Raw genomic sequence first — 14,484 nt, 5'->3', positions numbered from 1 at the left:
TTCTGGGAGACATAGTGTTGAGAGAGGAGCATTGAGAGAGAAATGAGACATAGTCCTTACCTTGGAGGATCTCAGAGCCTAGCAGAGGAGAAGAGCTTTCAAAGATGTGCATTGACAGGGGCAACAATCAAGTGCTGATTTTAACCCCTTTGTTGGAATGCAGCCCTGCATCTCATGACTGGACACTTGCCAGGCTCTAGGATGGACCTGGACTCAAAATAATCCCATGTGAGTACACAGTGGTACTGCATTTTCTGGAATTGTTTGGAACACTAGGCAAGGGACTAGACACGAGATTCCACCAATGATGATGATGATGATGGTGACGACATGATATATGTTATTACATATTGCGTACTTTCCTCCAATTCCTGAGCTCTCCTCTTGTACCAGCCAGCATTCCCTGAGCCCCACTGGGTCAACTCATGACTTCACTACAATCTATGATGTGGGTCCATTTATGGTTCTCATTTCATAATGGAGGAAATTAAGGCCCAAAAAGGAAAACTGACTTATTTAAAGCTATACATTTGCCTTAACAAGAGAGGTCTGAGGCTTTCTTTAAAAACAATAACAACCACAGAAAACAAAATGGAACTTTGCGTTTCGCTCCAATTGAAGGGGAAGTATGCAAATTAGCCTCAGCACATCATTTTTTATTTATGCCATAAATTAGGCAAATTTCCCTTCCCAAAGCCCTGGAAAATGAGCCTTGATTCCACATATTTTGCATTAATTTCCAAGGTGGTTGGCCCCAAATTAGCTTTACAATTTGGTAAACCTGCTTTAAAAGGGGGCATAGAAAGTGAAGTCCTGATCGGAAGTCTTTAGGGAATGAGCTCTCTGAAAAGCCCCGCTCCTCCCACTTTGAAAGCTGATTTCATAGTTTAGTGGTGCATTTCCATATCCAGGGATGCCATGGAGAGCCTCACAGGTTGCGTGCTGCTTCATTTCAAAGAATCCTCTTCGAGTGCATTGCAGAATGGCTAGCTCCTCCCAGAGAGGTGCTGAGAGGTGGCCACATGTGTCGCATTGTTCCTATGCAGTGTTTCTCTGCAACCCTCTAGCATCACCCAGCACCCCCAAGGGCAGAGCTTGGAGCACAGTCAGGCCTTTTGCAGTCTTAACACAGTGCTGAGTCCACCGCTCCCAGAAAGTGCTCTCTGTGTTCACTCTTCTCAATCCTTCCTCTCCCCGATTCTGTGATATGAAAGCTTTGGGGGTGTCCTCACTGAAAGCATGCACAGAGCCATGTGTTGAACAAGTGCGCCTGGGTTCCACTGACCCCCATTATGGCTCCTAGATGCATCGCCAGCTTTCCAGATGGATGTGTTACAGGAAGGAGGAGGCTCCAGGCGCCCTATCTGGAAGCTTCTCTCTACTCTCCATTTCAGCCTGGTTTTCAAAGACAGCAGATCACCTTCAAATGCCAAGCACACCAGGTTATGGGAACCCCTCTCTTCTTGCTCTCTGACACCCCCAGTTCCCACTGGAAACTATTTCTTCCTAAGTCAGGTTCACACACATGTTGCGAAGACTGTACATTTCCTGCAGATGAGCTTGTTTCCCAAGTCCAAACACTGGATCACAGTTGAAGAACGCATGCCATTCATTCATTCACTCATGGTTTCATTCAATTAAACAGCCAAGAATAGGGGAATGGTACGAACAAAGTCAACCCTGTCCCCAAGGAGCTCGTTGTCCAGCAGGGGAGGAGGTGACATTGTTACAATGCAGTGTGGTCCTTCCCAGTTCTTCTGGATATGCTTGTGAGTGAGGCCACAGCCTAATGGATATGTGTGCACAGGCAAAAGTGTGCCGGAGTAACAGACTTGCAAAGAGAAGAGTTGCAGAAGCGACTACCGAGGTCAGCTGTGCAAGGGCATGAGATGTTGTTAACGGCCAATGCTCTACCCATGGTGTGGGCCTGGGTGGGCTTGTTTTATGCCACCTGCTTACCACACAGCTAGAGATGGCTGCATTAAGCCTGAACAACCAACCTATTACTCAGTGCAAAGCCAAGCCACCTTCCTTTCAGGACCTGAACAGGGAACTATGAAGAAGCCGTGCCCTAGGAGGTATGTCTGGACCACCACAATCTAGATCTTTCTGAGAAGATGGAAATTTGTGCTCCCTCCACGCTGTCCAATATGGTAACCACCAGCCACCCATGAGCACTGGGCACTTGCAGTGTAGCTAGTATGACTGAGGAACTCAACTTTTAGTTAAAATGAATTTCAGTTTTAATAGCCAGATGTGGCTAGTGGCTACCACACTGGAGAGTGCACGTGTGCAGCGTGAGCTGGAGAGACCCAAACGACCTGAGGCTAAGTGTAGCTGATGGGGGTGCTCTGCTGAGAATGCACAGAGGGAATCAGGCAACAGAGAGGGAGCTGGAACCAACAGATGCACGGGAAGAGCAGATGCTGGAGGAAGCGCGGATCCAGTCCCTGGGATTTCTCAGGCTCAGTATTTGCAGGATCACTACAACAAAGCTTGTCATGGTCCAGCTGTACCAAGTGAGTCTTTGTTCTGCTTGTCTGTTTGTTTGGGCTTCTGTAACACAACACCGTAAGCTAAGTAGCTTATAGACAACAGAAGTGTATTTCTCACGGTTCCGGAGACTGGCAAGTACAAGGCCAAGGTGCTGGCAGGACTCTCTGTCTGGCAAAGGCCTGTTTCTCATAGACCATACCTGCTACATCCTCACATCATGCAAGGGGTGAAGTCTCTCTTGGGCATCTTTGATAAGGGCACTTGTGGGGAGCAACTCGGACTAGACTAAGTTACTGGAATTAAGACTTATTCTATGCATCTGCTCTCCCACAATATGGCGCTGGGAGAGGAGTAAAAACAACTTTTACACAGCTGCCTCCAGTTCAACCAGTAACCTGCAGGAGCTGATCCTGCTCCTGATTGGAGGAGAGCAGCGTACTCGGTGTGTGGGTAGCAGAGTTGGGATTGGTGGAAGAGGACTATAAAAGAGGAGAGAGACAACATGCACCAGGAACATCTAAGGGGAACATCTAAAGGGAACACCTGAGCAGCCCCCGAGAGAGCCGGCTGGCGGTGTGCTGCTCCCCTGCGGAAGTGGGGAGAGTGGCCAGGGGGAACCGCCCTTCCACGGAGGTGGAAGGGTCGGTAGCCAACCCGGGAAGAACCAGCAGCAAACCCGGGAAGGGCCGAGCAGACGAAAGAACAACACAGGGTCCTGTGTCGTTCCTCCGTGAAGAGGGGGAGCGACAGGCACTCATTCCCATTCATGGCAGAGCTACCTCCATGACCTAATCACCTCCCCAAAGCTCCACCTCTTAAAGACATCACCACAGAGGTTAGGAGTTCAATGCATGCACTTTGAGGAAGGGAAACTGGTATTCAGACCATTGCACTGTGCAGCCAAAGACTCCATTTGGGATATCACATTTCCTCTCCTGGAAGCCAGCGCTGATCTGAGAATCTGAGACTGTGCCCAGAGTAATGAAAGCTCATCACCATCATCATCACCACTACCCCTCATCCTCATGACCTCAGAGTTGAGTGACTTGTCCAAGATCACGCAATGAGAGCTGGACCAATATCTCTTGGGTTCCAAAGACTGAGCTGTCTATTATACTGCACAGCCAACCCACAGTATCTTTGGGGAGGTGGGGGTTGTCTCCAGGATCTGCCCCACCCCCTGAAGATACCAAAATCTATGCATACTCAATCTGTTTATCTAAAATGGCATAATATTTGCATATAATTTATGCTTATCCTCTCATGTATTTTCAATCACCTCTAGAATAATTGTCAGACCTAATACAGGGGTGCTTCAAAATGTTCCTGGACAATAGAATTAAAAGTTAAGTTTGGGCCAGCACTGTGGCTCACTAGGCTAATCCTCCACCTGTGGCACTGGCACACCAGGTTCTAGTCCCAGTCGGGGTGCTGGTTCTGTCCCGGTTGCTCCTCTTCCAGTCCAGCTCTCTGCTGTGGCCCAGGAAGGCAGTGGAGGATGGCCCGAGTGCTTGGGCCCTGCACCCACATGGGAGACCAGGAGGAAGCGTCTGGTTCTTGGCTTTGAATCAGCGCAGTGCGCCGGTCATGGCGGCCATTTGGGGGTGAACCAACTGAAGGAAGACCTTTCTCTCTGTCTCTCTCACTCACTGTCTAACTCTGCCTGTCAAATAAAAAGTTAAGTTTGCTGCAAAAAATTTGAAATCTATGCATGCAAGGGGTCTTCAAAAGCTTCATGAGAAAGATGAACTATGAAACTATGCATAGATTTCACAACTTAGCACAAAATAAAGTCATCCTTTGTTCCATTTTCCACAAACTTTCATGCACTGGAAATGCTATGTAAATAGTTGTTACACTACATCATTTAGTGAACAATGACAAGCAAAACATTTGCGTGTGTTCAGTACGGATGCAGCCATCGTAGCGCTAACCCCATTTTCCATGGCATGAACCTGTGCTGGATTGACAGAGTTGGCTGTGCTGCTCTGCCCAGCTGAGCTCTCCATCCTAGGTCAATGCTCCATCGTGGCCTCCTGTATGCACTGACCTGTGACGCTCAGCTTTGGCCCATGCTTACCCCATGTGGGAAAGGGGGAATGAGGGTGAGACCAGACATGGAAACTGTCCCCTGGAAGCTCTTTCTCTAGAACGCACCTCAATTTCCAGGTCCCCACGTGTTGGACTGGGTGCACCTGCACATCCAGATATTTGCCCGAGGCTGGCCCGGACTAAAACATCCAGGCCTCACTCAAACCTTCCCTGGCCGTCCACTCTCTAGTTCCCCCACTGGGTTCCCCGGTCGGCTGCCATCCACAGCCCGCAGTGAGAGCAAGGAAGCACAGCAGAGGTTACCTGGCCTGGTCCCTGGGCCTCCCTGATCCTCCTTGGTTTACTCTTGCCTGCTTGACTCAAGCCATCTGCTTGGATGGCAGCATTCCCAGGTCTGCACTGGGCTGCTGGTGCCTTCAAGATTCAGACGCCAAGTCAGCAGGGGGTGGGAGGCGCTATGGCTTTCTTTCAGCTTTTACTAAAGCTTCCGTTATGCAGTCGCTCTGCCATGGCCACGCCACGTCAGTACCTGTTATAGGTAATGGATGCCATTGGTTGACCGGAGACAGGTGCTCTTAAGACAGCCATTGCTCTATTTTCTTCAGTCCTGGAACACACAGGGGGTCTTTAAAATTTCACGAAAATGTGTTATTATGAAAAACCTAAGCAAGGCTTTCAAGAGTTTTGGGGTCAAGATAAACTTATCTTTTTTTTTTTTTTAAAGATTCATTTTTTATTCATTTGAAAGGCAGAGTTACAGAGAAAGACAGAGTGAGAGACAGAGAGAGTGAGAAAAAGAAAGAGGTTTTCCATCTGCTCGTTCACTCCCCAAATGGCCACAACAGCTGGGGCTGGGCCAGGCTGAAGCCAGGAGCCAGGAGCTTCCCCTGGGTCTCCCACTCGGGTGCAGGGAGGGGCCCAAGCACTTGGACCATCTTTTGCTGCTTTCCCAAGTGCATTAGCAGGGAGCTGGATCAGAACTGGAGCAGCTGGAACTGGAACTGGTGACCATATGGGATACCGGTGCCGCATACAGAGGCTTAACCCAATATGCCACAATGCCGGCCCCTAAACTTACCTTTTAAGTCTGTGTTTTTGCCAATGTTTTGAGATCCCTTCATACACTTGAGAGAGCAGGGTTCTCAAATTTTCTAAAAGAAGGGGAAAGTCATTTCCAAGCAAGACTCAGCAGGCAGGAGGGCATGAGGGGTTCTGGTGCTGACTCAGCCACTGACTTGCTGTGGGATTTTGAGAAAGTTCTTTCCTGTCTCTGGGTCTCTTTTCTCAATCAGACGAAAGCATTTGGGTGAGAATTGATGTGGGGCTGTCCTAAAGAACCACTGTGATCTGACTAAGATCGGAGACACCAGCAAGCACTAGGGTAACTGCTGTAGCCCCTCCCCAACATCGCATTATCCCTGGTAGGGTGGGGAGGTGGGTCCAGGGTCCCTGTGCAAGGCGCTGTGTGACGAAGTGGCTTGTCCAAGGACAGGCATCTAACAATAAGCAAAAGAGTTAATAAAGTCAGGCTGTTCTATTCTAAAGTCTGGGCTTTACACATTTTGCTATGCTTTGCCCAATTTTTAGCTATTTTTGCCGCTGTCAGCGACCTAAGAGAAGGCAGATTCTATAATGACCAGTGTTGTGTTTGCAAAGGTTCTGTTTTGCAGTGAACTCAGACACAGGGTGAAAAATTGCACCTACTATTTCCTTTGGAAAGAAAGATGGCTTTGAGGAGTGTGGTGGAAAGGCCATCTTGTGGTCCTGTGTTTGCACAAGGTGTGTGCTCTCTTTACGAGGTATGTTTATCTCCTTCTTCCTCTTTGAATTTTTCTTTCTACCTCTCCTTTTCTGTTGAGGTCTTCAGTGATTTCACATCTATTAGCTCATTGATTTTCCTCCTAGCCATGCTACAAGGTGGAACTCCCTTTCCAGATCAGGAATGAAAGCTTATTGAGGTGGCCTAAGACCACACAGTTGAAGGAGGACGAACCGGGAATTCGATTCAGATCTCAGGGTGATGAGTGCCTCTACACACAAGGAAGATTAAGATGAGAGGTAATTTAGCATAGCTTTACACCTGGGTTGGCACGTTCACTGGGATAGATGTGAGCTAAGGGAAATATGGATGAATAAGAACCGGTTAGGGCTCCCTGTGAGGTCATTGTCCAGGAGAAGGAAGGCATGTGAATGGGTAATTTGTGCATTATCAGTGCATGAGCTAACCACAATCGAGGGAAGGCATGTGAGGGGGCCCTGAGGATCACGCATAACTGGCACAGAGAGGAGAAAAGCAAAAGGAGGTTTTACAGCGAAGAGAATTAGGGATGGGGTTTTGAAGGGTGAATAAGAGTTCAGGTGAATAGTGGTCACATTTTTTTTTTAATTGAGTGTTTGTGATGAACTAGGCACATCCACAGATGCTGGCTCGTCTTAACAGGAAGACATAATGTATACAATATTAGCATATAATATAATATACACTAACAGCAAATGATGCCTAGCCTTGCTAGATAGATAGAACCCTCCCATTTTATACGTCAGGCCAAAATAGGCTCAGAGAACTAAAGCACATGGCCCAAGATCATGGCCAGCAATTTTATACAATCTTCTCTAGACAACCAGCTACACATTCTCCCAGGATGATCAGGCAGTGTGATTATGACTAGAACAATGCATCATCCAGAAACCAAGACGGCAAGAATGGAGGCGGTTGCATGAGCCTTTTTCTCCTGGGACAACTGGCACTGGCCCTTGGGTGAGAAAACATCTCCCATCCAGAGGGCACACTCACCGTCTGGTTTCTCAGCTTGCGCCAGTTCTCCATGGCTGTGTGATACCCACACCTCATATCCCAGCATCTAGGAGCCTGGATGCTGGAGTCACCCAACCCTGGGTTGGATTCTGACTCCACCACTCATTGCCCATGAGACCCTGAGAAAGCGCCAATAACTTTCCTCATCGTGACACCCAGCGGGTGGCAGTGCCTGACAGACCCATGTGAGAGAGTACAGGAAGAGCTCAGAGCAGGCTGGTCACACGTGCAAAGCAGCAGTGTCATGGTTAGTCTTCCAGGGGGTACGTGGGGCCTGTGGCCTTCTCCATGGCACCCATCTCCCTGCACAGGAGGATCTCCTGGTACAGGAAGACTTCACAAAGTTCATAGAAAAATGGAATTAAGAAAGAAGGTTATTTTGATGAAAAAAAAAAGATGTTTAAATCCATGCATAGCTTTTTGCACAGTGTACATTTTCTATGAACTGTTTGAAGACCTCTGTAGGCATGAGTTTTAATGACAAATTTTTGACCCCCCAAATAAACTTGCCTTTTTAGTTCCATTTTCTCCAAACTTTTGACGCACCCTCCTACATGGATGATGAATATAGTGGAATAAATGAACACATCCATCATCTTTCATCGCTACCTACTTTTGACAGCCTGTGGCAAAAGCGGCTGTAATGTATTCGTTTAGCAAAAACTCTGATCCAATGGCTACAACACTTGGTGTTACCAGATCCCGGTGAGGCCTGCGTGTGGTGCTGGACTGCAATCCCTTCTTGGTGTTTGCGATGCTAGGTGCATTTCTTCCCCTCTCTGAGCCTCCATTTCTCTAATTCCAATGATGCGACCGATAATTGCATCTCTCTCGAGTGGCCATGGCGAGGGTGCTCGGCAGAAATCCATAGCAAACCACTTATTCTAAAATCAACACACAGTGCATGCTATTTTCACTGCTCAGACCCAGTTCTCCTTGGGAATTAGGAAATTATATTGCGCAGGTCCTCCGATCTCCCAGCTCACCATCCTGTCCCCCTCTCCTCCCAGGGGTCCTCCCCCTCCCCACCCAAGGCCCACCTAAGGGCTGCTTCTTCCGAACTATAGAACCAGAGGATTATGCAAATCTGCAGCTCCAGGAAAGCCGCATTTACCCAGGGCCCTGCGGGGCGCTGTGTGTGCTCCGCACCTGGGTCTCGCTGCCTTCGCGGAAGATTGTTTCAGTGTCATCACCACCTCTAGTGGACAAGAGCGAGCACCGCGGCTCACGGCCCTTTGTTCCAGCTCTCAGCTATGGAGCCCTTGAGGGGTGGGGGCGGGGGAGAGGACAGCCAGCAGGACAGCAGTGCTGAGGGTGGGCTTGGACACCTGCTTCCCTGCTCTCCCACTCACTCCCGCTTCCCTCTCTCTGATTCCACGAGGATGTGATGGGTTGTCAGAGTGAATCCTGCTTCAAGGTGTTCACTCCTCCACTGTAGAAATCTCTCCTCTGGCTACTAGTGACTGCTGTATCCCTGCAGGGCTGTCTAAAATGCCGCCTCCTCCGGGAAGCCTTCACTGGGCAGCCCAGGTGGGAATTAAACACACCCACCTGTATACCTGTGCACATTCAGATATCCCCCTGTCTGAGCACTCGTCACACAGCAGGGATAATGGAAGCTCACCTGCAAATCTCTCACTAAGCTGCCAGTGGTGGGGTGGAAACCTCAGCCCGTTGCTCTGTGTGCAGCACCCAGCCTAGGGTCCACCGCACACAGAGCACTATGGACCGAAGGTCTGTGTCACTCTCCCATCTCCAGCATGATGCAACTTGGAGTGGAGCCCTGGAGAAGCAACAAGGTTTCGGTGGTGTCACAAGAGCAGAGTCTCCACGCTGGGACCAGCAACAGCCGGGAGATCACAGTTACTGTGCCTCTCAGCCACGGGCACGGCGTCAGCTACAAAGGGGCCCCTTGCACCCCAGGCAAAGGACCCTCACCAGACACAGAATCTTGTGGCACCTTGAACTTGGCTCAAGGAAGGGCATCCGCGCCAGAAAAGTACAATTTCACTCCTGCCCCAGGCAGCGTATACGAGGGCACTTCAAAGAGTTGGTAGAAAATTGAATTAAAAGATGTCTGTTTTGGTGCAAAAATTTTGCAGTCCATGCATCATGTTCCCTGTTTTTTTTTTTTTTTAATTACTTATTTGGTTTTTAGTTTATTTGGAAGGGGGGAGAAGAGAGAAAGAGAGAGAGAGAGACAGAGAAATGTCTCCCACTTGCTGATCCATCCATTCCCCAAGTGCCTGGCTAGGAAAAAGCCAGGAGGAGCCTGGAACTCATTCCATGCCTCACACGTGGGTGGCCATCACCGCCGCCTCCCATGGTGCTCATTAGCAGGAAGCTTGATCAGAAATAGAGAAGCTGCGACTGGGACCAGGCTCTCTTCTCTGGGGTGAAGGCATCCGAACGGTATCAGAAGCACTGCACCAAAAGCCCACCCTGCTTAGCTTTTTTATAAGACATGTTTTCCATGAACTTTTTGAAGACCCATTATAGGTAACCAAGGCTACCTACTCCCCATCTCCATTCCTTCTTTGTCCTAATTTATCCCAATATTTATGCTAAAGGGAGATTCACTCCACCTTCAAGGATTTACTCTCTTGGAGCCTGCTAATAGATGCAGTTTGCACTTTGAAAAGTAGAGGAAGAGGGCATCAGCGTTACTTGAGCACCTACTCACCAGCGCCTTGACATGCATTACATAATCTTTGAAAACATCATTGCAAGGGGCACCACCAGCCTCCTTTCTCCTGCCCCCATCCCACAGACAGTACAATAGAGGCTCAGAGAAGATGGCCCCATTGAAGGTTGTATATATATAAACGAACTCAGCTCTGAGATTGCTCTAATTGCAAACCCACAATATGTCTTTTCTTGAACCTTGTAAAGTGCCAATGCCGAGCTCAGCCAAACTTCCCTGAATAGCCTTGCCACAGCTTCAGCGTTTAACAACTTGGCTTCAGGAAGGAAACCACAAAAGGGCAGTTGGACTCTATATTCTAGCGATGCCTTTCTTCTGCCGTCTTTACACCTTGTATTCTCTTTTGTTGCATGTGCCAAGAATCACCAATGATTTCTCTCTGACTCTGGGTGGTGAGCGGAATGGAGGATGGCAGCGACGGTGGTGAGGCCACCTTTAGGTTGAATGACAGCTCCGTTCTGCTAACCTTTGCCACTGTACATGCCTGGTGGTTCCACACAATGAATTCTACCTCTCTTCTGCCCTTCTGCCCTTCATTTTAGCTGTGAGCACCCCTAGTGGAACTCTGTACCATGGTCATGTTGCAGGCATTGTGGTCCAAAAATAGGAGGGTGCAGTCAGCTGAGTCCTTTTGAAGAGTTTGCAGGAATGGACTTGTGAGCAGAAACGAGAAAAGAAGTCAAACATCCTTTTGCTTTGGAAGAGGAACGAAAGGTTTTCCCTAAAGCCCACCTGAGCCATATAAGCACAGAACAATCCCTCAAGCTTGGAGAGAAAGTGGCCCCTGGCAGGGGTGATCAAAACTCCATGCAAAAGAACAGCAACCCATAACGAAAATGGTCTTTAAGTGAATTGAATCACAACGCCCATTAGAGACTAAGGGAAGCAGCGAATTCAAGTCTTGTCGAGTAATATTGAATTTGCTTTATTAATTCAAGAGAAAAAGAAAAGAAATTATGGGCAAACTCTGCAATCCTAGCACGTAGCCACAATTATTCCCCATGTGCATATCTTAGACAATGAGGAGCCTCTTCAAAAACAAGTTACACTTTATACTTATTCATGCCTTACAGCAAAATGGCCCAGAGAATCACGTGACCTGCATATAAATGTAGCAACAAGTCCCTTTCAAGTATTCACACATCCCCTCACTCCACCACAAACAGGACTAGCTTGCAGCACGGAATGAGGTGCCTGGTTCTCCAGCTGACATTCGTGGGTACCAAGCTCCAAGGGAAAAAGAGAATTTATTGTGGAAGGTCAATTGTTTCCAAGGGCACCATCAGAATTGGCAATGCTCGTCGGCTGCCCCCGTTCCCTCATTATGACTCAGAGTCTTGGAGTCAGAACCACATGCGTATTAATGAGCCTTCCCCAGGACTGCATCAGTTGACTTTAATTTGGTGGTGACCAGAAGTTAATTAAAAATATATGCTGGCAAGCCATAGTGTCAAGCACTTGGAAAAAATAAGATGAAATGTCTTCAAAATCAAACACACACGCAGAGACATACGCACCCTCTCCACACACATACCCCGAAGGAAGCCAGGATGCAATCCTTGTCTATGCAGGCTATTAAGACATTTTTCCTGAAGGGTGGTGTATTGAAGAATGCACTCCCTTGGGGGGGGGGTGGAGGATCACTTTAGCGAAGCCAGCAAGCCACTGGGTAGCTTTGGGTTGTTTTTTGTTGTTTTTGTTGTTATTGTTTTGTGTGTGTTAGTCACAACACAGATTCAAAGGGGGTGGGGTGGGGGAAGGGGACCTGGACCCAGTTCAAGGCCACCCAGCCATTGTTGCAGAGAGACAGCCAATCAAGAAAGGGCGTGCTGCGGTGGAAACGCTTCCCTATCTTTCCTGGAGAAACTGTCCAGGCTTGGTGTAAATTGTGAACATCACAGTCTCATAAAAGGGGGGAGGTGTTTCTTTAATGATAGGCTTTGCTAAACAAAAGGTGCTCAATTATTTCCTTTACTCTGCACTCTGAGCTCCAAGCTGAAAGAGAAGGGGTGGGAGATCAAATGCCTGATTTATGCTGAGGAGGGCACCCCGGGCTGTGCGTGAGAGTTGAAGGGAAAGGGGACACAGCTTGGGCTCCACGGAGCTGAGAGCTGTCCGCGGCCTTCGGTGCTGAAAGCAGGTGCAGGCACTGGGGGTCCTGAACTCCCCAGAGAAGACCGGCCCCCATCAGTCCTCAGGTGCTGGGGGAGAAAGAGGTGTACATGACCGTGACCAGCCTCCGGACAAGCAGGGTGCGCGCCCCCCCCCCCGTGGCCAGACCCTGCAGCCACCTGCCGTTCCTTGCGAGAAGGTGAGGTCCTGTGCTCTCACCAGGTTCCCTGGGGCTCTCAGAGTTTCCTGCTGGCCTGGCCAAACCCTCAGGGCTCTGCTCCTGAGGTTAGCTTGGGGTGAGTTAGGCGTTGCCCTTTCCTTTCCAGCTCCTTCCCTCCTCCTGTGACAACTTTTCCTGGGGGACCTCGGCCCTGTGGGAAAACTGCAGCTCTGGGTCCTGAAAACAGTGGCTGCCTCTCTCCTCTAAACTTGGACCCCCCCCCCCCTTCTCACCCAGGAAGCACGTGGTGGGTGAAACCAGCACCCTCCCCCTTCCCAGCAGTGATCAGAGATGCTAGGCTGTGCGTGTGGGGAGGGGACTCCACTCCTGTGCCTGACTCCCACCTGACCTCCCTTGTGCCTCCTCTTCCAAGTCCTGGGGTCGCAAAGTCCCCTCCCCTCAGCTTCCAGCGAAAGCCACACCCAAGTCCAGTTCCTAACGCTTGGGTGGGTTCCATCCAGGAGCCTGGCCTCTTGGGGCAGCCTGAACCCACGAAAGCGAGGGGGTCCCGGAGAGCGAGGGAGCGGTTCCAAGACGCCCCCCAGGCGCCCTACCGGAGTCTTGTCCTGCGCCGCTGTCCCCCACCCCCACTCCGTTCCTGCCCTCTCTCCGCGAAAGAGGGAGTGCGTTATCTGGCACCCAGCCCTGGGTGCGGTTGCAGATAGCTCCGGGAATCTGGGGTTTGGGGAAGCGAAGGAGAGACAACCCCGCGGCCGGAGAAGACAGAAAGAGAGCCCGCACCCGCAGCCCAAGCAGGGAAGCGCCCCAGCCGTTCAGACACATACCCGCCTCCACACTCCCGTCAGCTCGGGCCGAGGGGATGCGGTTCCCAGCCCTGAATTCGGGCAGCCGTCTCGGCGCGTCCCATCACGGCTGGTGAGGCGTGGATCGTGCGGGTCCGCCGCGACCCCAGGCCGCCCCGCACTCGCGGCAACTTTGCCCCCTCCCGGCCCGGCTCCTCCGGGGCGCTTACCTCGCGCCAGAGCTGCGGCCGGGCTTCCCAGGAGCAAAGCGAGGAACAGCGAGATCCCGCGGAGTCCCGCGGCGGGCGGCCGGGCCGCGGGCATCGTGGCTGCTGGGGACGCGCGGGGCCGCGGGCTGCGGGGCGGGCGGACGGCGCGGGAGCCGGGGGCCGAGGGAGAGACGCAGCGGACGAGCGAGGCAAGGCAGGAGCGACGGAGCGGGCCGCGGGCCAGGGCAGCTTCTGGAGCACCCGGGCGGACGCGCGCTCAGCCCCGCGATCCCTCTGGCCGAGCTGCGCCGGGCGCGGGCGGGCGAGTGAGGAGGAGCCGGCGAGCGAGCGAGCGAGCGAGCGTGGAGCGAGCGGGAGGAGGGAGGGGGCTGGGGCCGAGTCTGTGCCGAGCGAGTGCAGGGAGGGAGGGGGCGGGCAGCGAGGTTCAGGGGCCGCCGCGGCGCCAGGGGTGCCAGCCTCCGCCTCTGGCCGCCGGCCCGTCTGCCCTGTAAAGTTTAACGCCAATCCCCGTTGCGTCCCTGCGGGGCCGAGCGGTTCCCCTGCCCGCTGGTGCGCACAGCAGCCCTGCCCGGCGCTGCGAGGCCAGGGAGCGAGCGCCCTGACCGTTTTGCAGGAGGTGAGATGGAGCGCTCAGAACCGACCGAGCCCAGCGCAGCCCGCGGCTTTGCCCAGCCTTCCAGACTCATCCCAGCTGCAGTTCTCAAAGGGCCGGGGGTGGGGGACCCGAGCTGCCCCCGCCCTCCGCCAGTGCCCAGGGGTTTGTACAACGAGGCCCTGTAACCTAGAAAGTCTCCAGTTCAGTGAATCCGGCGAGAGCTGTGAATCTCGCTAGAAGCAATTGTGTATCCAGTGACCTGCGGTTCTGGGCCCCTCTGAAAGTGAAGCCTCCGATGCATGGATGCATCCCTGTTCTAACTGGAGCTCCCCCTGCCTCATCCTGCAGCCTGCCCAGCCCCCTTAGCCCCCCTGAGCTGGACTCCAAGGCCCACCCTCTGCTGTCCTGCCTAGCTTTGATTATCAAGCCAGTTGCTCTTTGTCCACAAATAGAGGTGATGGTACAGACAAGCAGCTACCTGGGGACAGGCCTTGGCCAAGGGGTGAGGAGGGGATGA

The 14,484-nt window shown here is 51.5% G+C and overlaps 1 protein-coding gene across 3 annotated transcripts in view; it reads right to left on the bottom strand.

Annotated features, from left to right (window-relative positions):
* The window catches only part of SEZ6L (seizure related 6 homolog like), a 194,453-nt gene extending 180,455 nt beyond the window's left edge, over positions 1-13,998 (bottom strand). For 2 of the 3 annotated variants that reach the window (XM_070066047.2, XM_070066048.2), the window contains exon 1: positions 13,373-13,998. In XM_070066047.2, the coding sequence (XP_069922148.2) occupies positions 13,373-13,466 (94 nt within the window). In that variant the 5' untranslated portion in view covers positions 13,467-13,998. The remainder of the gene's footprint in view (positions 1-13,372) is intronic. The other variant, XM_070066049.2, reaches the window with a different exon arrangement.
* Positions 13,999-14,484: the final 486 nt, after the last annotated feature.

Source organism: Oryctolagus cuniculus, chromosome 21 (assembly GCF_051225735.1).
Source record: "Oryctolagus cuniculus isolate XC-2025 breed Fujian yellow rabbit chromosome 21, ASM5122573v1, whole genome shotgun sequence".
Taxonomy (NCBI): Eukaryota; Metazoa; Chordata; class Mammalia; order Lagomorpha; family Leporidae; genus Oryctolagus; species Oryctolagus cuniculus.
Note: the sequence above shows the minus strand (reverse complement) of the source record. Positions and strands in the feature narration are given on the sequence as shown.